Source organism: Anoplopoma fimbria, chromosome 2 (genome assembly GCF_027596085.1).
Source record: "Anoplopoma fimbria isolate UVic2021 breed Golden Eagle Sablefish chromosome 2, Afim_UVic_2022, whole genome shotgun sequence".
Lineage (NCBI taxonomy): Eukaryota > Metazoa > Chordata > Actinopteri > Perciformes > Anoplopomatidae > Anoplopoma > Anoplopoma fimbria.
This window is the reverse complement of record NC_072450.1, coordinates 29,874,055-29,901,074: the sequence shown is the minus strand read 5'-3', so window position 1 is coordinate 29,901,074 and position 27,020 is coordinate 29,874,055. Positions and strand designations below refer to the sequence as shown.

The window sequence follows — 27,020 nt, the reverse complement described above, 5'->3', positions numbered from 1 at the left end:
GACCCATTGTGCTGGGGTTTTTTCCTCTTATCCTTGCCCTTGGCCCTATAGCACCCACCCATCTAGCCAGACCAGAGGTGCTGTTAGGTTTGTGGTAGTGCAGGACACACACACATGGACACACACGCCTGGGTTGACCCCCGCCTATCTGTGTTCGCGGATCACTTCACAGGACAATCTCCCTATCCATCTTTACAGGGTCATTGTGGACCTGCCCTCAGCAGAGAAAGGAGCCTCATTCACGGGGAAGAACCCTCTTTTCTCTGCCTTCTCTTTTTCACTCAGTCTTTCTGGGTGATGGCTGGAGGAAGGGAAGCCCTCACACAGATACCGTGTGTGTGTGTGTGTGTGTGTGTGTGTGTGTTGTGAATGTGTGTGTTGTTGGAGGTCATATTAGGAATATGAAGAGGCATCAGGACTTCAAAGCTTGACATAGAATGAGGGTGAAGACAAATGTCACCGCTGCAACACTCTTTGCGTTTAGGTATTAAAGCTGGGGTTTGGTTGAAGGCAGGACAACAGAATATCCTGGACTATTTTAGAATATTTCTTAGGAGCGGAAATGAAATATAGCAAAGTCGATTGCTTGTCACATACACTTACATTAAAAAAAAGTTTAAAAGTAGCCAAAAGTACAAGACATAGCCAAGGAAGCCATTTGCTCAGGGTTTGTGCATGCAGGTATGCCAGGCCTGCATTCTACAGTCTGATGGCTTTGTTATCGTATGGCACATTTCTATGAGTATATATATATATATTTGTGTGTATGTATAATTTGTAGAACAATATGCTTTACCACAGTTAATGACATGAAAAACAGCAGCCATGAAGTTGAAAGTGCACATAAAAGAAGTCAAATTGGGAAGTGGGGGTTACAAATACAATTGAGGAGGTGGAGATAAGTGAGCATACATACACACATATACAGTACCAGTCAAAAGTTTAGATAAACCTTCTCATTCAATGGTTTTTCTTTATTTTTATTTTTTCTACATTGTTGATTAATATTGAAGACATCCAAACTATGAAGGAACACATATGGAATTATGTGGTAAACAAACAAATGCTCAACAAACCAGAATATGTTTTATATTTTACATTCTTCAAAGTAGTTGAATGAGAAGGTGTGTCCAAACTTTTGACTGGTACTGCATACACAACTAAACCACTGCTAAATGAAAGAGAGAACTGCTAAATGGAATGAATGAATCATTAAGACCGAGACAATTTGATGATGAAAACGGATGTTTCTTTTTTACACACACGGGTCAATTAAACATTTGCATTAAGATCACAGGAAACAAACCAACAAGCATAGAGCGAGGAAATGTGATACGCTATTCCACAGACGTAGGCTGGTGTAGTGTAATGACTGAAAGCATGGATCTGAACAGTCAGAGTGAAACTTGTCACACCCGCAGTGACCAACCTGCAGGAAACTCAAACACAATGTGTGCAAAGAGGTATAAAATGTGTAGATGTCATCGCCCCTTTTTTGATGCCTTATGGTTCAGAGCTGTTCAAGTTTTGATGATAAAAAATTGTGTGCAGTAAAAAAACAAAACACAACCAGCATTAGAGCCTCATATTGCTGCTAGTGGGGCTGTAGATTCTTATTCCTCTATCCTTTTCTTTTGCGTAGAATAAAGTCACATTTATTCAAACCACCTCCTCTACAAGTACTTCTAAATAAAGAGAGAAAAACATTTTATTCAAGTGTGTGGCTTAACCTGTGTAGTCAAGTAAGATCAACAAGTGGTTTACATCAGTTTGAATGTGTTGAAGAAGCATTGGAAAATGAGGGCACTACAAGTGGATTGAAAACCAGGGCAAAAAAAGGAATAGCCTTGTTTTAGTCTAACATATCATTTATTTTCCCAGCTGTGGGCTCCTCCACGGTGGTGCGATCAGTAGCCCGAACCAGTCTGTGCTCTCTGCTGGTTTCACTTCAGCTCTCCTGTCCCTTTAAACACTTCCTCCCCGTTACCATAAAGCTACTAGAAGAGCCTCACTGCAAAAGTCACATGCTCCAGCTCCCTTTGTTTCCATGTAGAAAGCCTCTATCTATGTGTGTGCATGAGAGGGGACTGTGAGGACAGAGCATGCCATTGAGATAAGAACATATATGAGGGGGAAGTGAAGTGGATCAGAATTGCTGTCGGTTCCAGCTTTTTCTAACGCTCTGTGTCCGCAAGATATGTATTCTGTTTTCCAACACCTTGTCTTAAAACAAACTAAATAAAACAGGAACTTGATTAAAAAGAGTCCCTAGTTATGACACACGTAAGCTTTATAAACAAAATGACGAGTGATAAACTATTTGTCAAAGGGTATAAGACAATAAAAGGGGCTTGTGATGGTCAAAACAAGATTGAATAGACGTGTATTCTTTTATAAAAGTGCATTATTTTATAAAAAATTGTATAATTGTAATCGTAATGATGGGAGGTCCGGTTTTAAAAGATGAAAACACTAAATGAAACAAATACAATGTAGAAAATGTATGTGTGCATGGTAAAGATGTAAATGACCCATAACACTGTTGAGAGGTTTTACAAACATACAGTGAAAATGAAGGTAAACATGCTGATTTTGGGAGAACTCCAGACTCCAGGCTCTGTCCACAGAGGTGGAACCCTCTTCTGGCATTACGGTAGTCTACCAAATAGCCCAGAGAGGAATTCCAGGAATGTGAAAAGCTCCGATTCATATTGAAACTACTTTCAAATGTGCACAACTTAACGCTTAATTCCTGTTTTTTAACCTGAGAAACTAAATAGGTGGCTCCAGGGCGTGATTGATGTACTTTTGTATCAAGTTGTAAATGTCAGAATATATGGCTCCTACTGTCCTCTCATAAAACAATGGGGAGCAGGGATATATACACTCATAAAGTACTGCTATTAGTGGATAATACCTGTATTGTATGGATTATGTGTAAGACTATACTATGTCAAGGGACTTTGATTGGGTTATCAATAAATGTGGAAATGAAACTTACCCCCCCACCCCACCACATGAAAAGTTACGCCGACATCTGCCTAGTAACAGCAATTCCTCTCATTGGTGAAACTCCAGTCTCCTCCCGTTTGTGTGTGTGTGTGTGTGTGTGTGTGTGTGTGTGTGTGTGTGTGTGTGTGTGTGTGTGTGAGTGAGAGAGAGAGAGAGAGAGAGAGAATGTGTGTTAGAAAAAGTCTTTAAACTTTAATATTTGTAATTCAGCCTTACTTCTTCATTCTAAACAGCTTTTTTGTGTGTTTTTGAGGATATGAACAAGTCGTTTTTTGCATAGATTAGCAAAGCAAACTAAACTGAGTTCCTGCTACGCTGCAAATTGACTTTTGTAAGAGTCAGTAGTACACACACACACACACATATTTTCTCAATCAAACTATACATGTGACATACCGTTAGAATGCAAACTATGCGGTTCCCATTGACAGATGTGGACTATCCAGTTCTCAAAGCAGAACAATACAGACCCCAGACCCCCCATTTGATTGGTATATGTTGTTCATGTTGTTGTTTAACTACATTGTGCTTACAGTGTAGTTACAACTTAGAGCTTTTCATAAGCCACCTCAATGAGTGATGCTTCACATTAAACATGTTAAACAGCTATAAAACCGGCTGATAATATGTCTGCGTGTCTGAGTGATAGGGGGGATTTAACAGCCTCCACTTCATCCTATACCTCCCTCTCTGTGTTGTTTCAAAATGGGAATGAATGGAGATACATAGAGCAGTGGCCTTCTGTGTGTTTTCAGAACTGCACTATTGTCCCATGTGCTCACCTCATGTTCAGCAGTTTGTTGTAGCGAGAGAGAGAGAGAGAGAGAGAGAGCTGCTGCTTTCATTGAGTGTTTTGGGTGAAGACAGAGGAAGAAGAGGTGGTGTAAAGCCGTTATCGCCCCCTACCGACGACAAGCTGCTCAACCTCCACTGGCGACAGACGTCTCCCCCCCCACCCCGGACCTCCCACCTCCTCCTCCAAAAAACTGTGTGTGTGTGTGTGTGTGGGGGGTGTTGGAGTCCTCCCCTCTCTCTCTTTCCTTATATATATATGTATATAATAGAATCCCTTCCTCGCGCGCTCCCTAGCAGCCTGCTTGTCTCTTTGATCCCCCCCCCCCACCTCCCTCCTAACAACAGCTGACGTCATTGCACGCACCCACCCCCTCAACCTCTCTCCCCCCCAGCCCTCTCCGGCGCGCGCGCGCGACTATGTTGAGTCTGTGCGCGAGGCTCTTTTTTTTGTTTTTTTTGTCTCGCGGAGGGGAAGCGTTCTGTACTTTCAGTGGGCTCGCGCACACCGGAGGAGCAACAGGCAGCAGCAGCAGCAACAGCCCCGCAAAGAGGAAGGTGGTTTCAAACTAAGCGGACTGTAAAGCCTGACTGTCTGCGTTGGCCTTGCCGGTGCAGTGAAATAAACACACACGTCGGAACAGGGCTGGGTTACAATAAAGTCCCATCGACGGTGAAGCCAGAAACCAGAGCCGCTATGGAGGACCAGCTGCTGTGCTGCGAAGTGGACTCCATCAGGAGAGCCTACCAGGACGTCAACCTGCTCAACGACCGGGTCCTGCACACCATGCTGCGGGCGGAGGAGAACTACCTCCCGTCGCCGAACTACTTCAAGTGTGTGCAGAAAGAAGTAGTGCCCAAAATGAGGAAAATAGTTGCCACCTGGATGTTAGAGGTTGGTTTTTTATTTTTTTTATTATTATTATTACTTCACTTCAACTTTCAACTTCAGTGCCTGCGTTTCTCCTCCTGTTAATAACCCCGTTATATATATATATTATATATATATATATATATATACATATATATATATATATATGCCTTATATATATATATATATATATATATATATATATATATATATATATATGTGTGTGTGGGGCCGCCGCGCTGCAGTGTAAAGGTGAACAGTCTTCCTGAGGGTTTCATATGTTTGCGTTATATAAACGCGCTGGGGGAAAAGTAGCCTATGTGCTCGTGAGCGCAGGGTGGTCCCCGGCTGTAAGGAGCAGACACTGTGGCCGCCGGACCGCTCGGTACTTTGTAGACACCCCCCCCCCTTTTTATTTTTATTTTTTGTTTTTATTATTATTGATATATGTCTTAGCCGTCATTTTCTACCAGAAGCTTATATGAAATGCAATTTACATGGGTGGCAAAAAATATATATATATATATTTCAAAAATAACAAGCAAATGTACACGTATGCAGGATCTGGCCCGTGGCAGTATTATACGCGCCATCTTTGTTGTCGTATAAGAGAATATAATATGATTTTTTTTTTCTTTCTTTTTTCTTTCTTTATAAAATCTATTTATAAAAAAAAAAAAAAAAAAAAAAAATTCAGCAGCAGCTAATGACAGTATAGGTCGGATAGAAGCGGTGCGGAACGCGTCCCTAGTCCATAAGATGTTACATAGGGTGGTGTGGGGGGGGTGATACAGCTTGTTCGACTGGCTATCAATTTATTTATTTTTGGGGGGGGAGGAAAAAAGTTTGTTTTGCTTTAGCAGGAGTCGCTTCTGCCATGTGAAGGTCGCTATGAGAGAGAGAGGAAAAAAAGGAAAAAGGTCATTTTGTACAAAGTGCAAAAGTGTCTGAACGCATTTCAAGTGTCGGGTTTGATAGAGGAGACTTTTCCCGACATTAACACGCGCTATTGGATGGAAACATATGTGGCTTTATATTTTTTATTAATTTCTGAAATTGTGCATCGAGAGGGAGCACCGACGGGGAAGCTTGTGTCGCGTGCATGCAGCACCCCCCTTCGAATGAGCAGAAATCCTTTTTTTTTTTTTTTTATTATATTTTATTTGTTATTTAATTCCCACGTGTCACAATTCGACAGGTCCGGCTCTCATCCGAACGGGCATTCCATGAGGATCATTTAGGTGCTAAATTGAAGCGCGCTGGTAATTTTTAAATATTTCTAAATATTTTATGAAAAGATGACGAAGTTGAAATTGCGGAGTTGGGAGAGAGAAAAACTTGCGTTGACGCCACCTTTGTGTCTCGGTCAGAACTGACTGCTGACTAATTTCCCTCTAGTGTTTTTCATTACTGCAACATTCTCTATAACTCTTAATCATTTTTGAATAATACTTCAATTATGGTAAATTGTGTTTGCATTAAATAGCCTTTTAACACGGGGTATTTTAAAACTCTGAACTCTGGTGAATTACATGCATGTTTATTTATTTTAACTTGTTTTTTATTCATTTTTAGGATGGTTTAATGCAAACAGCTGTGCATGGAAAGAGACATAAAGGGGGGGGGGGACTAAACAATGCATGTGAATGGGGGGGGGATTTTTTTCTTTTTCCTTCCAGCAACCTCTCTAAAGTGCTTTTTCTCACCTTCCCCAGGTCTGCGAGGAACAGAAATGCGAGGAGGAGGTTTTTCCGCTGGCTATGAACTATTTGGACAGATTTTTATCAGTGGAGGCCACCAGGAAAACAAGACTACAGCTGCTGGGAGCCACGTGCATGTTCCTGGCGTCCAAGATGAAGGAAACCGTGCCCTTAACGGCGGAGAAACTCTGTATCTACACGGACAACTCGGTCCAGCCTGGAGAGCTGCTGGTAATTGAGTTTTGCAGACATGGATTTGTTGCGTAACACACACATACGGTAGCGTTCGCCTGAGAGACCACATGACATGAAATGAGGGCCTACAGATTGTTTGTAGTTCTTCTGGTTTTCTCAGTGCCACCATTTTTTTGAGGGGGGGGGGATATCCACACTGTATTGAAATATCTCAAGATAAATCATTTTTTGCTTGATGTGTGGAGGAAGAAAAAAAAATAAAAAAGGTAGAAATGTAGCTTTTGGTGCAGCAGTCTGAATGGCTGCCTGTGACTTTCCCATGGCGACTTCAAGGCCTCTCTGATTTCATGAATGGTCTCAGTGACTGGCAAAGAAAAGCCGGATTCACAGCAACACCTAGTGGCCACGAGAAAGAGGTGCAGGCTTATTGGGCGACCCAAAGTGAACATGAAGAACACTCACTTTTCTTTTAGTCTGTGCTGGGACGGTTTGGTTTTGATACGCCGCTGTTTTCCATTGCAGATGGCTAATGTTGGGAAACTTCAAAACAATTAAATCATATTTAGTTTTACCGATCTAAGCTTACAAACTACAGAGACGTGCATTTAGCACTGTATCGATGGACTATGTGTATATTGTATTTATAGGTAGTTAAGTAATAAATAAATGAGAAAAAATTGACTTGAGAAAGCAGAAATCTGGAATATAAAGATAAGATAAACATAAGATGGTATCAAAAAAAAAACCTCAAACTATTAACGTACAACTTCAATAAGAACTGAATCAGTGAAGTATTTCTGGGTCCGTCTGAGTGAATGTCTCTGGTTCTGGTTCGTTCCACAGCAAATGGAGCTGCTGGTTCTGAACAAGCTGAAATGGGACCTGGCTTCAGTCACGCCTCACGACTTCATCGAGCACTTCCTGTCCAAGCTGAAGATCTACCCGTCCACCAAACAGATCCTCAGGAAACACGCCCAGACCTTCGTGGCCCTCTGTGCTACAGGTAAGACGTGGACACTATGTTTTAATACAAAAAGTTCATGTCTGATATATCGGCCATTTGCAGGAAACGAACCGAATGTTTGTGTATCTTACTGTTTTTCTTTCAGTATGGTCTGCTATGATCTGTATTTGTGTGTTTTAATATTCACGGTTTCCTCTGTATTTAGTTGTTCTCTATATTTCCGTTTGCAGCCAATTACAGCTTTCCAACACAGGTGTGCAGACAGTGTTGATTAACGGTTCAGTCCCAGTTGAAGATTAGCTCAGTAATCCCCAGTGTGGGGATTACTGTTTTTTTTGTTATTCTGACGTTGTCCTTATTAGTAAATAAATGGTTCAGAGGGGCAGATGTGTAGCGTTGTGTCAATAAAGTCATGTGTTGTTTTTCCTGTGAGAGGATGTAGGCAGGGATCAGTCTGGTCAGGAGTCAGTTTCTATTTATTTACTGTAAGGCATCTCTTACAACGGTGAACATGGATCAGGAACTCCTAGGGCTTAATAACAATCCTTCTATATTTCATATATTCAGATATTCTACGTTGTAACTCACGCTTGATCCGTTTCCACAGACGTCAACTTCATCGCCAGTCCACCGTCCATGGTGGCGGCGGGCAGCGTGGTGGCAGCCGTTCAAGGTCTCTACCTGAAGAGCCAGGATGCCTCGTTGTCTTCCCAGAACCTCACCAACTTCCTGTCACAGGTCATCCGCAGTGACCCGGTATGCAAACACACTTTTCCCCCTCCCCCCCCAAAAAAGCCATTGATTACTCTTTGATGTCAGCGGGCGTGATGGTGTTTGCTCACTGTTGATCCCCATGCCCCACACAGGACTGCTTGCGGTCGTGTCAGGAGCAGATCGAGTCCCTGCTGGAGTCCAGCCTGCGGCAGGCTCAGCAGCACGGCAGCACGACGGAAACCAAACACGTGGACGAGGACGTGGACCTGTCCTGCACCCCGACAGACGTCAGAGACATCAACATCTGAAAAACGAGTGACGGGGCCGCATATCACGCGGCGAACCTGATGATCGCGGGGGAAAGTTGTCGACAGAGGGCGGTGACGGGGCAGGCTGGGGAGGGGGTTTCCTTTAACTGAACCCGGCCTCCCCCCCTCCTCCTCCTCCTCCTACTTCCTGGGGCTGCTTGTATCATGGCCGACATGTCACTCACATGCCCCCCACCCCCCACCCCCACCCCAGCCCTGCAAACCCCCAAGTCACGTTTCCTGCCAGTGTCCCCTCCCGTCCTTGGGAAAAGGAATGAACACTACAGAAATGTATAAGAGAGAGAAAAAGACACCGTGTACCGATGACCCGTGTGGGCTGGAGATGGAGCCGCAAAACAGTATATATTTTTAGTTTTTCTCATTCCCTCAAATATTAAACTAGGAATCTTTAAATTACCGCAGACTTAACTTGCCTACTAAAAACATCCCAAAGTGTCATGTACAGTAGGTTCTTGTAGTCTGCCTTCAGGTCTTTTTGACTTTTTGTTAAAGAGAAGAGGCTTATTTTGTTTTGATTTCTTTATTGTTCTAGACTTCTTGTCCAAGCTCCCGTGTTTGTCTCGTTGCAGTGCAAACATTCATATATCCCCTGCTTGCTTATGTTTAGTCACTTTATCATATATCCTTCTAGACCTTTCTAAACCAAGTGTAGTGTGAGAGACGCTCTGTCCCCTAGGACCTGTGGACTGCTGACGTCACGGTGGACATGTGTCATTCTCTGTTAACCCGTTCCAGCTCGCTGTCATTTTTATAAGATCAAATCGATGCACAACCACAAGCAGAGCGATCCACAGTCTGCTCCATGTCTTTTCTTCTGTGTAGTTAAAACCTAAACCATTCCAATTTAAAAAAAAAAAAAAAAAAAAAAAAGCACTTTTGGTCAGCGCTGCTGGTCGTCTAAAATAAATAAATAAATAAATGACAGTGAATTAAGTTTGTAAAACAACGTGAAATTTGAATGGGGTCGGTTGAGTGGGAGTCTTTTCGGCAACGGAGAGTAAGTGGACAGTTGGGTCTGGGTCTGACCTGGATGTGATTCAGCTAACGGGACAGAAGAACTGAGCTGAATGGCTGCTTGACACCGTCATCAGTCTTCTAGAGTCGGTGGCTTTCTGCAGCGGCCCTTCCCAAGTCTCAGATATGCGTTTTAGTTCAACAGATGATTCACACGGGCAAAGCTGCTCTTCCATTCTAAGGCTGAAGTATTATTTTTACAATTAAATAACACTTTATTTTGAAATAGCAAAACATATTTAATCCTTTCTTAGCTTTGCAAACTTAGCGTGGGCACCACCTTTACGGTGCGACTATAGAGCAGCCCCTGCTGTCCGGATACATTTGTCAAACTGAAACGCTACTCTGCCTCTAAAATCGCGGTCGGACTGCATCTCCTCCATCGCTCTCCACCTCGGTTCAAATACTGCTCATGGATTCTGGGAAAGGTGGATGAAGCTAAAAAAAAACTATGATTTTTTTGCACAAACCTAAAAAGACGTTGGCTGCATTTCTTGGGGACTTGCCTAAAAAAGGGTGAAGGCTCAACAGGGAAGGGGGGGAGGGTGGGGGTGTCTTAATGCTGTTGAGTTCAAGTCAGGGTTCCTACACATCACAGCGAAGTTGTCATGAAAAGGTTGATGTGTGCTTTTTATATATATATATATATATATATATATATGGCGACGGACATATGAGTGTGATCAGGAGGTAGCTCTTTTCAAATCCAAGTCTGAATTGTATATGTATGTTAACCTGTGTGGGAACCCTGTGCATTAGGTTTCTGATTGTACATTAAAGGATAGAGAGTAGGAGAGAAACACTCCTTGTATTCCGCTGCTATTGAAAATGAATCCCAGCTACGTGTTTAAAAAAGAAAAAAAAAGAAGAAGTAAAACGATGACAAAAACGTAATGGATTAAAAAAGATGCTTTTTCCTGTTGTTTGCTGCTACATTTTTGGTGTTTTTTGTTTTTGTTTTATACATATAAATGTCAATATACTGCCATTCTAGGTTTGAAATTTTCTCATAGAAAATGTTTTTATTGACATCCTCATTTTGTTGTTTTTAATGTAGATTCTATGTGATCCGTTTTATTTTGTTTGTTTTGTTTTATAAATGACATGATTTTTCTGAACTATTCCAAAAACAAAAAACAAGAAAAAATGAGACAATGTACAGAAAATGCTTTGATCCATAATACCTCATGTGACAAGTCAAGATCTATTTTCTAATTTTTAGTCTTTTTATTTGATTTACTTTTTATTCTGTTCTACGTATTGGTTCTTGGCTTCTGGCTCTGCTCGACCTGCTTAAGATGAAGCATGTGCGATGGAACCATGCATGCTTTGAAACCGGGGGCCATGACAGAGAAACGGGATATGTATGGAACTCTGTTGAGTGTTAAGCTGTCTCGCTGAAAGAGACTTTTATCCCCACTTCAGGCCCGGAGCAGCCTACGTTCCTTTTTCCCCCTTTTTTGATATTTATAAAAAGAAAAAAAAGCTTTTTTTTGCTCCAATTTTCAAACTGTCAGCGAGTTGATTTGAGTTTGTAAATAGATTCAGTGTCGTGCTCGGTAAGCCATAGACTTTTTTTTGTTTTGTTTTGTTTTGTTTTGTTACAAATCATTCCACACAGTTGTGTCTACTTCATGCCAGTTGTCTGCAACTTGTGTCAACTACACAATAAAAACATGAATTAGAAAACTGTCTCTTCTTGTCCACAGGAGATATTTGAATGAAATGAACTCAACACTGTATTGTCGTTATTGACGATGATAAATCCTTAACAAATAGATATATCTAATGGATCGTTTCATTTGTGAAAAAGAAACTTTATTCAAACAGATAGAGGTAGATATAAAGCAATACGTTACTCAGACAGAAGTATGAAGTGCATTTGCGGGGGGGACTATCTTTTGTCAAGAACAATCGAACTTTGGCTAACCCTTTTTCAGCTAAATGATTATTTGAATGATACACAAAATGACCAAGAGAAACGAATTGTTAGTTGCGGAAACGAGAAGAAACAAATTCAAATCGTCAGATGTGGAATGTTGTGAAAAGCTGCCGTAACAACAGAGAATCCCACATATTCCAGGCTGCACACCCAACTGTGGAAACCAATAGTGAAAGTGCTGCATGGCCACGGTGTTCCTATGTTCTCTCCCATTAGCAACAATAATCATGTTGAGACAGGACTCCCTTAAGTCACGTGAATATAATAAGTTCCTATATTATGATACAAGCAGATGTGGCCGTGTCCATATGCATTTCAAAATGCAATGTACCTGTTTTTTTTGCTTTCCGTCCCTGAAAACATTTAGCATTCTACGGTTTCACGCTGTACTGTAAGACAAGGAGAACATTGGTTCTGTAAATTTTAGCTAAACTAGCTAACATTTACATGCTTAACCATGTTAGCTAAGCTAGCTAACATTTACATGCTTAACCATGTTAGCTAAGCTAGCTAACATTCACCCCATACAGGTTTTCTAAAAACGATAGATTTCACTTGACATGTACTTCAATTATTGTCAGGTTGTTGAAACATTGAATGGAATAAATATATTTTTATTACATGTTCAACAAAGCTTGATGAAGGAGACCGGGTCAGAAAATGCAGACTGATATCACTTCATATTAAAGGGGAAGTTCTGGCAATCCTTCCATCATTACATGTTGTGTGTCTGTCCAAAAATATGCTTTATTACAATGCAATTTTATAAATAGAAATATATATAATCAACATTTGCACGAGCTTAAAAGGATTTCTGGCGTGTGAATGTCTTCCGAGTTAAGAAGCGATGCATAGTTGCAGTCTAACGACGTCGAATTTACCACAAAATGATCCCGATCAGCTCCATAGAGAGCTTTTTACAGAATCCAGATTCCAGAAGTCAGTCTACACACACCTGAAGTTTGGGAATTGGAGTGACGTGTATCATTAATTCACTTATCCAGTTAAGGGTTGCGGGGTTGCTGGAGCCGATCCCATCTGTCATTGGGTGAAGGCAGGGTTCACCTGGACAGGTCTCCAGACTATCACAGGGCAGACACACACATATAGACCATTCACGCTCACACCTACGGGGTAATTTAGAGTCTTCAGTTAACCTAAGCTGCATGTCTTTGGACTGCGGGAGGAAGCCGGAGAACCCGGAGAGAACCCACGATGACACGGGGAGAACATGCAAACTCCACACAGAAGGCCGTCCAGCCCGGGGGGAAATGAACCCGGGCCCCTTGCTGTGAGGCGACAGTGCTAACCACCACACCACCGTGCAGCCCTGTATCAAAGTGTATCAATGCATTATCATTATATGACATAGTAAAGTCAGTCCCACTGTTTTTCTTTTTTTAATTTCATTTAAAATCCGAAAGTGTCCATTTGTAAAATACAGTGGAAACATATTGAGGAACCAATAATAAGACTCACTACCTGGTCTAGCTAGGAGACACAGGGTTGCTGATTTAGCTTTCATTTGTTGCCCAACTGCATACAGAGGCAACTGGGAAAGACTCTCGTATTACAAGTGATGAAAAAAAAAGTAGGATACATTAAATCAGAGAAATGCTCACTGACGGATTCCATAAAGCGTGAAATGGAGGGAGAGAGAGTCTGTAACGGTACAAAAGCCTGATTTAATAGGTGATTGATGATGATCAATATTTCATTTTTTTTAAATATCAATCTTATCGTCAATATCAACAAATGCTGATGTTTCGACTTGTAAATTATCTTCTAATTTTCCTCCTTGTCACATCTAAGGAGAGAACAAGAACATTTCTGAATCCTGAAAGTTATTGTTTGGCTAATGATTAATAGGAGTATGTTTGTGTTTGTGTGTGTGTGTGTGTGTGTGTGTGTGTGTGTGTGTGTGTGTGTGTGTGTGTGTGTGTGTGTGTGTGTGTGTGCGTGCGTGTGTGTGTGACAGTACTCATTGATTTGTTATGCAAGGAATGTCTTTGATGGGGCTTCAGTGTGGAGGAAAAGGCGTGAAAGTCTAATCCTTTCCCACAGGCCTGCCAGCGCCAGCTCAACCAGCAGCAGACAAAGACAAAGACCCTCGCGCACGCACACACGCACACACACACACACACACACACACACACACACACACACACACACACACACACACACAATGTAACAGCAGCCGGCTGTATGTGTTACACCATGCTTTCACTTTTTATATCCGTGCGCCTGTCACCTCTATTTGTGATAGTGTTGGTAGTGTGCAGGTTGGTGGAGATGCCGTGCAAACTATTCATCCAGATTACCAAAACCACTTTATTTGGAGATGATCGATCTTTTTACAGTTTGTTAACAATGATGTTGATCAGCAGAGAGGTTGGCAAAGGACGTACAAAAGTGTCGTTGCATATCTGTGTGCTATTATCGAGTGGTCCAATATGTAGTGGCCAGATGTATTTGGCCACTAAACATTAAACAAGCTAGAAAATGATAAGCATACAAGTCACTAGATGCTTAACCATATTCACAGGTTCATTCTTACTCAACTCGTCAATCTTTAGATCTTCATCCTCCTAAATTATTCACTTCTAGAGCTCAATTTTCGATAAGATTTAAGGGGAACCAAATTATGGAATGGCTTTTCACACTTAACAAAAAAAATGTGCAGAACGTGCAGCCCGTTTGTCTCGAGAGGTCCCCATATAGTGGTTATGATCAGTCACGGTAAATTCCTTTTTTTCCAAATCAAATCTGAGTTATAGGTTTGTGTCAGAGTATATTATATTATATATTATGACCATGATGTTGCACCTAATGTCCCCCATGAGTTGAGTTTTAAAGATGCAATAAATTAGACGTTTACCAATGTGGGAAAATATAATCTTTTAATATTTGTATTGGTAGATCAGCTATAATAAAGCTGACAAATCTGACCCTTTCTGCTGTGTTTGTCCACCTCAGGAAGATTTAGATCTTCATCCTCCTAAATGATTTACTTCTAGAGCTCAATTTTCGATAAGATTTAAGGGAACCAAATTATGGAATGGCTTTTCACACTAAAAAGTTTCAAAAGATGCTTAAAAGACAATCTTACCCCTGTTTTGTAAGTACTTTCCTTATGTATTATATGTATTCCGTGTTTCAGTTTGTATTTTTTAATCTGTAGTTGTTGCATTCATAGGGAGTGTATGCAGGGATACAAACCCAAAATCCCCTTAATCAAAATAAAACCCGGCTTATTCTCACACGCACATAAATGCACACATATGAACTTACACAACACACACACACACACACACACACACACACACACACACACACACACACACACACACACACACACACACACACACACACACACACAACACACACACACAGCTGTATAATCTTCTATTCACTGACCGACTGTCTGATTTCTTTAAAATGCTATTGTCATGTGAACAAATGTATTAATATAGTTGAAAACTTATATATCTTTCTTTGTGAGAAGTCCTACTTTTGTACAAGAAATGATTTGACCTTCAACTATACACAGAGCAGAAAGCCTTTTAACAGTGGTTCTGTAATTGTAAATACAGTATGCACTATGCATGTACAGTAACTAGTTTTTTTCTTTTCACAAACAGGATAAAATACAATATTTTTTTGCTAATTTGAAGTGCTAACAAATATGACGGATGTTGAAGAGAGGACTTTAATCAGCGAAGCACTTTTTGTCAGATTCACATTAAGATTCAACTCAGTGTGAGACGTGTTACAATGTGATAGTCTACTGTTTGTAAACTTAAAGATGTACTTTGTATATTTTTACTAATGAGATACATATTTATTTGGCGCCTGTGTTGTAAGTTATTGATAATTCTATTTCTGCATTTCACCAATGTTGTTGTTTTTTTTTTGTTTTTTTTTATAGTTTTCACTCACCACCTGGCAGACAATCTGGCAGAGGGGAAGTGGAAACACAGGGTATAAATAGGGCAAGCTTAATTACAAACAAGGTACAGGTGTGTGGGGAAACCTACAGGAAGTAAAACTAGACACCATACACAAGAACCGTGACAACAAAATAAAACAGGAAGTGAATACAAAAGAAAACCAGACTGAACAGATTATCACACAGTGGTAGTCAACACATTTAATTGCTTGCTGCCATAGACAGCACAGGTGTTTGGTTTTAAGGAGTGACCGTGTTAACTGGTGACTATAGGCGTAATGGGCCTTGGTCGCTTGTAATGACTGTTGAAAACACAAACAGAACATGTGTGTCTTTGCAAAAGCCCTTAATCAATTTCAAATACATTCTTGCACACCTTTTGCTCTGAAACTGTCGTGATCCTGTCTGAATATCGATCCTGACAAGCGAACATGCAACAACCAGACATCCTGATGCTGTTAACAGTTTTAATTCAAAGTTTAAAGCTTGATAACTCTTCTCAATAGCTGCGGCACAACGCCACTTCCATTTTTGATGACTGAAAACTTGGGTCAAAGTTGAACTAGAAAATGGGTCTATAAACTGTGATGGGTATTCATAACAGACAGTTGGGGTTATTTTTCTTACTGTTCACCTTTATTCTCTCTTCAAGATAGGTTTGGCTGACCTGAGTTTTTGTTTCCAACCCGTCTGCTTAGGCTGAGTTCACAGAACTACGCCTAGTTAGTATTGGTGAATAGTATCATCATAACCAATTGAAACATTGACCAAAATTATGAAAAATAGATGGAATGATTCTTTCCAGAAGAGTGCAGTAATGGAGGTCCCAACCAATCCATGGAGGAGAAGTCTCAAAGTGAAGTAAAATCTGTTCCAAGGATGACACTGGGCGGTGGGTTTGCGTGTTAACATGGCAGTTTGCATTGAAACGGAAAAGCTGGTGGCTCTTCCATGCTTGAACCAACTCACACTTATTTGACATGCTATAAACTATTCTGGTCCTGTCACAGGTAAGTGTTTGTGGTCAGAGAGGCAGGGAGAGACATTACTGAGCAGACCACATCAGACACGGAGGAAAGTATTTCCAGGAGGAATCCTTTTCTGCATGAGGGAGGGGGAGTCTGCTCCGGCTGGCTGCTGCACTAATCATTACAGGTTTGTGAATAAAAAGCAGAACTCTGGGACTGAGGATGATGATTATTGCTTCTGTTTTGCACACATATTCAATATCTTTGTAACTTACTATGAAGCAAGGAATCTATAAGTATGTCTATCTGTCTGTCTGTCTGTGTGTGTGATCTTCGCACATCTCGAGAACTGATCAGATATACTTCACACCATGGAGTGCATTGTCAAATTTAGTGCAAATTGGACACACAACACGTTCATTATCAAAGAGTAACTGCACCCCTTAAACATGCATTTTAATTAGTAACTGAATAATATGACCAAATCTGCATTTCATGGTTAAAAATGTCGACCGCTCTGGACTAACCTACGTCATGGAATTAAAGAATGTTAACGCCCTCTAATCAGACCCCCTCCTTGGCTTTCACTTCTTAGTTACCACGGTGAAGAATCACAGCACATTTCTTTCAACTAGAAATGAAGCAAATCACAAAATCTAGTGATTTTTTCTGATCTAGTATTTGATCAAGTGATCCATGTGACTTATAAGTGTCTAGATACAACATTAAGACTTTTCATTGTACCCATTTAGCGACTGGCTAGTTAGCTAGCTAACGTTAGCTTGCTAATTTGTGCTAATGTTTTCTGGTGCTTGGTCCCCGCGCTTCCTGTCTAGACTACAGCGGGGAGGCAAGAAAGAAGACAACCGCTAGGGTTTGTGCTGGCTCAATTTGAGTCACTACAGATGTGACGGCCCAGGTCAGGAGTTCTGTAATTCAACGGCCACTTCTGATTGTTTGTCCGAACATGAATTCTTGAACTCATTTAGAAATCACACTTAACTAGCTTTATAAATTAGCTCCAATTTTTTGGGGGAAAAACCAGTACATTGGCACCCCACTCGATTTGAGGCCCAGTCCTTGAGAAAAAGCAGCAGTAGAGCAATTGGTTCCCAATTTTCAAAAAATCCAAAATGAATGGTATTGGCGAACAGCCATCAAATTCCACGTACAGCGTTCTTTCTCCGTGCCATAGAGCTCGATGGATGTCTAAAATTATCCAAACAAATCAATGAGCCACACTGTTGCACATGTTCCTTCATGACCATGAAGTTCTGTAGTTTTTTTTGGACTCACATACACCCACAAATACCATCAAGAGCACCAAATGTGGATTAATTTGGCACTAAAAATAGTCCACAACCAATGCACTATTTCCTCCAGTAAGATTTGATAAAAAACTAAAGAGATCAGCTGTTTAGGAAATTACTGAACCTTTTCTTTGTTATGAAACTATTTAGAAATTCTAAATGAACTACTATACTCTTCAGTAGGAACTGATGGGCTGAGTAGGGAAGTCAGAAAATATTGAGCCAGACTAAGATGAACTTTGAATCTTTTCATAGGATTTGGAACAGTGGTTCTTTAAAGGTTGTCCATATTTCTTTGTATATAATTATTTTGTATTGTCTGTACCAGCTGTTAAAATACATAAACTCATAATCATATCCAAATCGAAGTGACCACGTTATTGAGCGTCAAAGTTTATTCTGTGCCTTGAAGCAGTAGTTTGACCCCCCAAGACAAAACAAAACAATGAACTTAAAAAAAAAAAAAGGAAACCTCAACAGCATGTTTTTCTGCTGCTCTGCGTGGAGGCCCCTCCTCCTCCTCCCGGAGCTGTTGGTGTGCTTGTGCGCTGAAATCTGATGCCACCATTTCATTCAGAGGGCCTTTCTGCTGCCGATCGGGCGGACGGCAGCATTTGTCACCACTGCTTTTCATGTCACCACTCACCACCTGCTCCCCACATTCCTCCACATTCTCTCAAAGACCTCGGTCCCTCCTCCTCTCTCTCCTTCTCTTCCTCCTCTTCTCCTCCACCTCCTTGTCTCTTCCTTTCCCTTCTTCTTGCTACCACTATTACGCTATTACTCTAACTCCTAAACCTTTTCTCCTCCTCTTCCTCCTCTACACTTTACTGCAGCTACAATCAATTCATTCCTTTTTTCTCTTTCTTTGGATTCTTCATGATAATTGCTCACTCTGCCTCCCCCTTTGAATTTTTTTTTTTTTTTTTTTACTTTAAGAGGGTACAAGTCGAACTGAACCACTCAACTGAAAGCAGCCTCTCTCATTTGGCCCCTGTCCCCCCCCCCCCCAAACCCCCCTCCCACCCCGCCTCCCTGTTCTCTTTTCTCTGTTTGCCTTCAGAAGCTGCCGACTAGAAGACAGCGTTCACCTGCTGCCTGACACTGCATAAACCAGCTGCTACTGTACCCCACCACACACACACACACACACACACACACACACACACACACACACACACACACACACACACACACACACACACACAACAGTCCTGTTGGGTTATTGTCAGGGTGAGTATGGACATGGAATAGAAAGCGGGCTGGCGGACAAAGGCTGCTATAAAAGTCCTTTTGGTCCTCTCTGGAGCCTCCTGAAGCTATTGTTGTTGCGGTTGTTGTTGAGTGTGTGTGTGGACCGAGCGGCACCGTGTATACACTCTGTACATACAGCAGAGGTCAGTGACCTGGTCTTATTTAGAGAGAGGGACAGGAGTTTAACATTAACCAATGGCTCCCCATCAGCTGCTGTACCACAACCTGTCATCATAGCAAACACAGTGTCCTCTTTGTTCCTTACTCACTTAAGTCTAGACTCTTACTGGATAGTTATCATTTATCATTTCTTACATCATGTCAGGTGTGGATCAGCCACCAAACAGGACAGGAAAAGACTCCAACGGAGGGTAATGACTGCAGAAACAAAACATAGGTGCCAGCCTGCCCTCAATTCAAGCCTTAAACACCTCCAGAGTCAAGAAACATGCAGGATACTTCACTTGGAGACCATTCAAACAGTGGACACAATCAGACACAAGAACATTACCAAACACTACCAAATATAAATCTTTTGTTGTATTGTTTATATATTCACTTTTGATATATCATTTATCATCTTTCTTTCCTCTTGTTCAGTGGTGATCCTTGTTTTTAGCTTTATGTACGATGAGAGCAAAGCAACCACAGGTCAAATCCCTGGTAAACAAAAACGTTGTAAAAACGAAACGTTTCTGATTACGATTCTTATCCTGACGGGAGGAGCAATACAACGATACATCCCCATACCCAATGAAAGCGTTGCTGTAACATTTTAAAAACACTTTCTGGACAAATCTAGTTGATCACTGTCACACTTTTGTTTAACAAATGGATTGTTTTACCTTGATTGGATTTACATGCAGATTTACTTTGTATTTTAAAAGTTTTATTCTATTTTTTCAGAAGTATTGTGGGTTTTTTAGCGTTTCTCTCTCTTGACGCTATGCGAGTTTTGAGACCAGTTGGTGCCAGATGTCAACTGACGAGCCTGAGACCTTGTGACCTCAGTATTTAAAACAATAATTTGTGCTCTATTGTAGATTTTTCTCTTTTGTATAAGTTGAAATTAGTTGTTGGTTGCTATCATCCTTTCAGGGCCTGCGAATCACTCCCCTGTAAAGAAATGGGGGATCAAATGAATTATGAAGTTCAGCTGAAGCTAAAATGAGGAAGGAAACACTACTGTGGCAACTTCTTAGTAAAAACACTCAAGAAGCAAATGATTTATGTATAATAATAATAAATAAATAATTATAATAGTTATTCTGTCTGTATATATAATATTTCAGTTATTGTGGATTCTTTACTGTTTTTATTGCTTATTTGCTTATTTATAATACTTGTTTTTTTACTATGTCTCTTGTTTGCACTATACCCTCTGCTGCTGTAAATCCTGTAAATTTCCCCACTGCGGGACTAATAAGGATTATCTTATCTTATATGAGTCTCATATGAGTTGAACTTAAGAATGCAGTTTGGCATAGGAAGGAAGGACTGAGGATTGGTCTCCCACTTTTTCGATTCTGTCACTTAAGGGATGGCTTGATGGACAGTAAGAACAAGAAGAATGGTAACTGGGGTTAATCAATATTGATATATATATATATATAATATATGTATGATATCAAGGTAAACTATCCTATCCTGGAGACATGGAGATGTAGTGACATTGCATTAAGAAGTGCAACAGGATTTAAACCAACACCCCCAGGTCAGTCAAACTTATGTGGAAGAAAAAATAAGGGGTGGATGATAAAATGATTACCCAAACCTTTGTCCTTTGTTTTTTCTTATTGTTACTGAGGTTTCAGGTGTTGCTGGGGTCACTGATTAGGTTGAGCTGTGTGAGCTCACCACACCATATTTTCACTTTTTTTTTTTATATAGTGGGGAAAAAATGAAAGCTCATAAACATATTTCCATGTGGAAGTGGAAGTGAATTACAGCACAGCCCTCTAGTGGCCAGCTGCTTGTATAGTTTGTAGCATGTTAGTGTACTTTACAGGTATGTGGGAATTTCTAGCGCTCAAATGATATTTTTCTCCAAATGTCTAAAAGTTTTTCACCAACATCCCACATCAAAAAGAAATGGTGTCTTGTTTTTTGGGGGTTTTTTTTAAAATCACAACTGACCAACTGCCCATGCCAGTGAATACATTCCCTGTAAATTCTTACTGATCTCAGGACTGCCTTAGTTTTTGCGAGGTAGAGACCTCTTTGCATGTTTGATCCGTGACAATGCATCTAGTAACTTTCAAAGCTCTTCCAATGTTTCACGTGTGAAATCTTTTTAAAAGTATAGCTGTCAGATGTAGTAGTGTAAAAACACAATATTTGCCTCTGAAGTGTAGTGGAGTACAGAGCACTAGAAAGTGAAAATGTATTTAGTTACTTTCCAACACTGCTGAAAAGCAGAATGTATTGGTTCAGTGATGTATTCACCGTAGTTTAGTCAATATTACGCATATTAGCTTTGCTTCCACCCTGAAGCCCTTTTTGCTTTCTCGCTTTGCAGGTTTCCATGAATCGTTGTGGTCCCTGGACCGTAGTCCATTATTAGTCACATTACTATTCCTTATTTCATAATTATAATTCTACTATAATAATTGCTGCTGTTATTATTATAAGTAGTCTTAATTTTTCCCTTCGTTGTCTGCTTACTACTTTGATTATATGAATCATTTATGTCATATACATTGAATGTGTTGTATCTCTGTTATGTTGTTCATTTTGTACACGACATCTATTGCATTCTGTCCATCCTGGGAGAAGGATCCCTCCTCTGTCGCTCTCCCATAGGTTTCTTCCTTTTTTCTCCCTGTTAAAGGTTTTTTTAGGGGAGTTTTTCCTGTGCCGATGTGAGGGTTCCGGGACAGAGGATGTCGCATGTGTACAGATTGTAAAGTATATTGGGCTATACAAAATAAACTGAATTGAATTGAAAATTGAAAACCTCCCAAAGAACACAGTCACTTCAGACACCAGGGAGCAAAGTTTGTTCCAAGATTTTATTCTGGCGTTGTTTGCCCTTTTGCTGCTGTTGTCTTTGTTCCGATTTTCAATTCAACCGGGTCAACGTCACTGCAATAAATCTACTCATTTATCACGAAAAATTAAAAATCTCTCCCAATCCCAGTTTCTGAAGTCCTACTGGGACCGAGCTCCAGACTCAGTACGAGTGACCGCAGTCGTCTCGGATTGTCCAGTCAAATGAGGTCCGTGGACTTTCCTACACTTCAGACCTTCCCGCCAGAAAGGGGAAGGCAAAGACGACACAGTCACCACGTCACGCTCAAAAAACCCGCAAACCCAAATCCACTGCAGACCAATCACACGCCAGTCAACGCCTGGGAGACTGACTACAGGGCTGCTGGCTGTTAGCGGATCAAGTTCCGTCTCTTCTGTCCAGGACGCAGAAGTCCGCTCAGCACCTCCTTCTCATCATCATCAGGAGGCCTTCAGAAAGAAGTCCCTTCAGAAGTTCTGATGTAATCATTGAAGTTGGTCGGGACACTCAGCATAGAGCAGACCTGGACAGTAGGAGATAGAGGTTAGCTGCTTGGCCTTAAGGATATTTACATGGAATATGCAGTGGGCCAAGTTGATATAAGGCTGTGTAGTAAAAGCAGCATGTTTATATCTCTACACACTAGGAGTAATCATTGCTATCAACAGGTTATCAGTTATGGTATGTGCTAATAATCGCTTAATTTCCAGTCCACAGAACGGACATGTTTAAGTCTGCATTTACACTTGGAATATGGAATTGACCTTTGAACTGTGGACATTGTGTTGAAATGTAGAATGCATTTGATAATCCAAGAAGGTCAAGGATATTTGCAGCTTTCGGGAAGCAGTCTGCTGACCAACTACAATTAAAAAAAAAAGAAGCCTTGCAGCTGCTCTCGATTACATTCTTTTAAAAACAAGTAATAGAGAAAAAGGACAACAGGAAATAGAAATGTTATGGGTATGAGAGCAGCGTGTTTGATGTATTTTTAATGTTTGATGTAAAAAAATTCAAAAAAACTCCAGTGTACTTGTAATGGTTCAAATCTGAATGACAGACAGGAAGTGATTCACTGTCCACTAATAAGGAAATAAAGTCAGTACACAGTGACATAACATAGTGTTGCTCGTTTGCGTCTAAGGTAACGGTAGCTGCGTTTTAATGGAGAACAATGGCGTGGGTTCGACCAGCTGAAGTATCGGTTCTATAGCGGCTGATCCTGAGTCTGCAGATTCATTGGGGACACTCTTCACTATTGTCAATATCAAGTACATGGAATACCTGTCTGAACTTCCCACGAAGTTTCTCCATGTGCTCCTGTAGCTTTGCAGACTGCGGATCATCATGAGGGGAGTTTTGGATCAAACCCAGCAGAGCCTCCACTGCTTTCAGACGCTTTCTGACAGCACACACACACACACACACACACACACACACACACACACACACACACACACACACACACACACACACACACACACACACACACACACACACACACACACACACACACACACACACACACACACACACACACACACACACACACACACACACACACACACACACACACACAGGCTTTGAATTACAGTTCAGGACATAAACAAGTTCCCTTCCATGCCCAGTACTTGCTTCTCTAAAAAGGGTTCACTGTCTTTTTAGTGCAGCGTCCAGCTGATGTTCCCGTACTCCCTCATAGAATTAGTCAAATTCACTGCATGGCCCATATCTGGAATACATCATCTCCAAATTCTATGATTATTGAAGCATCCCTGCTCGTTGTACATGGATCATTGCGTTAGCTTGATTTGATTGGTGCTGATTTGACACAATACAGATTCTAATCATTCGTACACCTCGACATAGCCACCCTTATCACCCAAACCTGCAAAGGTATATTCATCATCTTGTCACAATGGATACATTTACTACATCCCTGTTTAGATTACAATTTATGCATTTTGCAATCACTGTCTGGCACAAATATGTTTTTATTTTATATATAGGTATATTTTCTCCCTATATTTTTACTCTATCCCTATATCCAAACTGCTCTATTCTGTTTTTTCGTGTGCGATTTTCTTTTTATTCATATTTAATGAGCATTTTCGAGGGAGCAGGACATATAAGATTCTGCTTTTCCATTATGGTTGTTCTTGACAATAAAGAATTGAAGCTGGGTCATGACCAAGAGTCTTTAGAATGTTGGAGGGATTCTTTAGTTAATTTTCACTCTGAAGCATTCAACACCTACATGTGATAAAAACAAACAACACAATAAAATAAATAGGAACCCTTAACATAGAACCAACCCTCAAAGAGAAAGAGAGGAAGTCCATTAAAACCATCAGACATTCCCCGTCTGTACTTACTGATTGAAATCATAAGTACAGACGACACAACACCACTCACTGTAGAAATGTAAACCTCGCGGGGGTCTTGTTGTGGTCTACTACTTTAGGTTATTTAAACTAAAGCAGAAGAAAGGTTGGATTTAAAATCATGCATGGAGGTTACAATATGTACAAGAAAATCAAAAATCACTACTCAAGTCCTCCAGCAGAGTTCTGAAGTAAAAATTCAAGGAAGATAATGAGTATGTTTAAGGAGACCGTACCTTGATTTTACGTCCGTATTATGTTGGAGGAGACATTTCCATGTGATGACAAACCCATGGTAGAAGGAAATCTGTCAGTGGTTAGAGGGCAAGTAAACAAACCGGAGAGGCTGAGTGGATTCAAAGCAACACATCTTAACTTATTCAACTCACCGACCATGTACCTTGACAGTTACAGACAGTGACTTTGTACTAGAGCAAAAGAAAATCAACAGTACACTGACATAGCTACAGTCTGGTGGCGGGTCAATGGGTAATGTTAAGGAATTAAGCTACATAACAGCATGTGTGTGTGTGTAGAAATAGCTTCACAGTCACATTCACTGTGCAAACTCACCTCAGTGGACAGCTTGGCCCCATGAGAGGCTCCATGTCTGCGGCCATCCTGCAGTCCTCGGCAAGTCCCTCTTCCGAATCCCTCCCGGTAGCCCTCCCCTCGGAACCTGAGAGACAATTACACTCTTACTCAACTTTGTTGTTGTTTGTTGCTAGAGACAATTTTGGGGTTCTTTTTATATAAAAAGAACCCAAAATTGGGTAAAATAAGTATTGAACACATCACCATTTTTCTCAGTAAATATATTTCTAAAGCTGTCATTGCCAACAAAGGCTTTTGTACGAAGTATTAAATAAATTTCAGTAAGTGTGTTCAATACTTTTTCCCTGTGTCATTCCATTTTATTACACATAACTGATTTTCGGAACTTATTTGTTTGGTTTTCTTTGTATGTATGGAGTACTTGGGTTGTTACCGACATCTGGTGAAAATTTCATGTCAATAGCACCTTTAGAAATATATTTACTGAGGAAAATGGTGACGTGTTCAATACTTATTTTACCCGCTGTATACACACACACACACACACACACACATACACACATATATATATATATATATATATATATAGCCGTGGCCAAAAGTTTTGAGGATGACACAAGTATTGGTTTTCACAAAGTTTGCTGCCTCAGTGTTTTTAGATCTTTTTTTGGGGGGGTTGCTTCTCAGACAAGGGGAGTGGGCTCACTCACAATTTTGCCTCAGAACACAGCCATGAATAAAGATCGGTACCAAAACATCCTCCGAGAGCAACTTCTCCCAACCATCCAAGAACAGTTTGGTGTGCACGATGGAGCACCTCGCCATAAAGGCAAAAAGTGATAACTAAGTGGCTCGGGGAACTAAACATCGACATTTTGGGGTCCATGGCCAGGAAACTCCCCAGACCTTAATCCCATTGAGAACTTGTGGTCAATCCTCAAAAGGGCGGGTGGACAAACACAAAAAACCCCACAAATTCTGACAAACTCCAAGCATTGATTATGCAAAAATGGGCTGCCATCAGTCAGGATGTGGCCCAGAAGTTAATTGACAGCATGCAATGTTGACTCTTTGCAATAAACTTAATGTAATTGTCAATAAAAGCCTTTGACACTTATGAAATGCTTGTAATTATACTTCAGTATACCATAGTAACATCTGACAAAAAGATCTAAAAACACTGAAGCAGCAAACTTTGTGAAAACCAAAACTTGTACACGCACACACACACACACACACACACACACACACACACACACACACACACACACACACACACACACACACACACACACACGTTTTCACGTGCATGTATAGGTGTGATAGTTACATCAATATGTGCTCTTTTGGATTTTAATGATCTGCATGCTCTCGTGTGCAAATCACAATGATTGCATCACTCTCTTCCATTATAAACACTCCTCACGTGTGACTGATGAGGCCAGAACAAAACTCACCTTTCATCCGCCAAAAGAATATTGTCGAACAGATCTTCATTTCCAGCCATCTCAACTTAAACTCACAAGCTTGTTCTGTAAAAAAAAAGCTTTATTCAACACGGATATATCAGCTGAAGGCTTGGAACCACCGCTGACTGACTGCTTACTGTGCTGTTTCTATCGGTTTCTGTCAGCCGGATCTACCGTCCTCCCTCATCAGAGCGGTGCTGCCCCCTAGCGGCGTGGAGGTGAACAGTCGCTTCTGACTCAACAGTCTATAGGGGGCCCCATCCCAAGTCTCTTTTAAACTGCCTCCTCGATTCCTTCACTTGGGCTGCACGGTGGTGTGGCCCGGGTTCAATTCCCTATTCCTTAGGTTAATTGAAGACTCTAAATTGCCCGTAGGTGTGGATGTGAGTGTGAGTGGTTGTCTGTCTCTATATGTCTGCCCTGTGATAGGCTGGAGACCTGTCCAGGGTGAACCCTGCCTCTGCCCAATGACAGCTGAGATCGGCTCCAGCCCCCCTGCGACCCTTAACTGGATAACTGTGCTAATATTAATAATGACACAAAGTAATCATCACTGTACTAATATTAATAATGACACAAAGTAATCAT

General features: G+C 40.9%; 2 protein-coding genes across 2 annotated transcripts; one reads left to right on the top strand and one right to left on the bottom strand.

Annotated features, from left to right (window-relative positions):
* The first annotated feature begins 4,310 nt into the window (after positions 1-4,310).
* ccnd1 (cyclin D1) lies at positions 4,311-8,756 on the top strand. Its single transcript, XM_054612289.1, has 5 exons — positions 4,311-4,699; positions 6,391-6,606; positions 7,414-7,573; positions 8,142-8,290; positions 8,401-8,756. The coding sequence occupies exons 1-5, from the start codon at positions 4,502-4,504 to the stop codon at positions 8,554-8,556; spliced, it is 879 nt and encodes a 292-aa protein (XP_054468264.1). The 5' UTR covers positions 4,311-4,501; the 3' UTR covers positions 8,557-8,756.
* A 13,250-nt stretch (positions 8,757-22,006) lies between these two features.
* Positions 22,007-26,650, bottom strand: lto1 (LTO1 maturation factor of ABCE1). Its single transcript, XM_054616299.1, has 6 exons — positions 26,570-26,650; positions 26,421-26,495; positions 24,982-25,087; positions 24,645-24,715; positions 23,309-23,426; positions 22,007-22,547 (listed from the first exon to the last, which is right to left on the bottom strand). The coding sequence occupies exons 2-6, from the start codon at positions 26,468-26,470 to the stop codon at positions 22,476-22,478; spliced, it is 417 nt and encodes a 138-aa protein (XP_054472274.1). The 5' UTR covers positions 26,471-26,495; positions 26,570-26,650; the 3' UTR covers positions 22,007-22,475.
* Between the last annotated feature and the right edge of the window lie 370 nt (positions 26,651-27,020).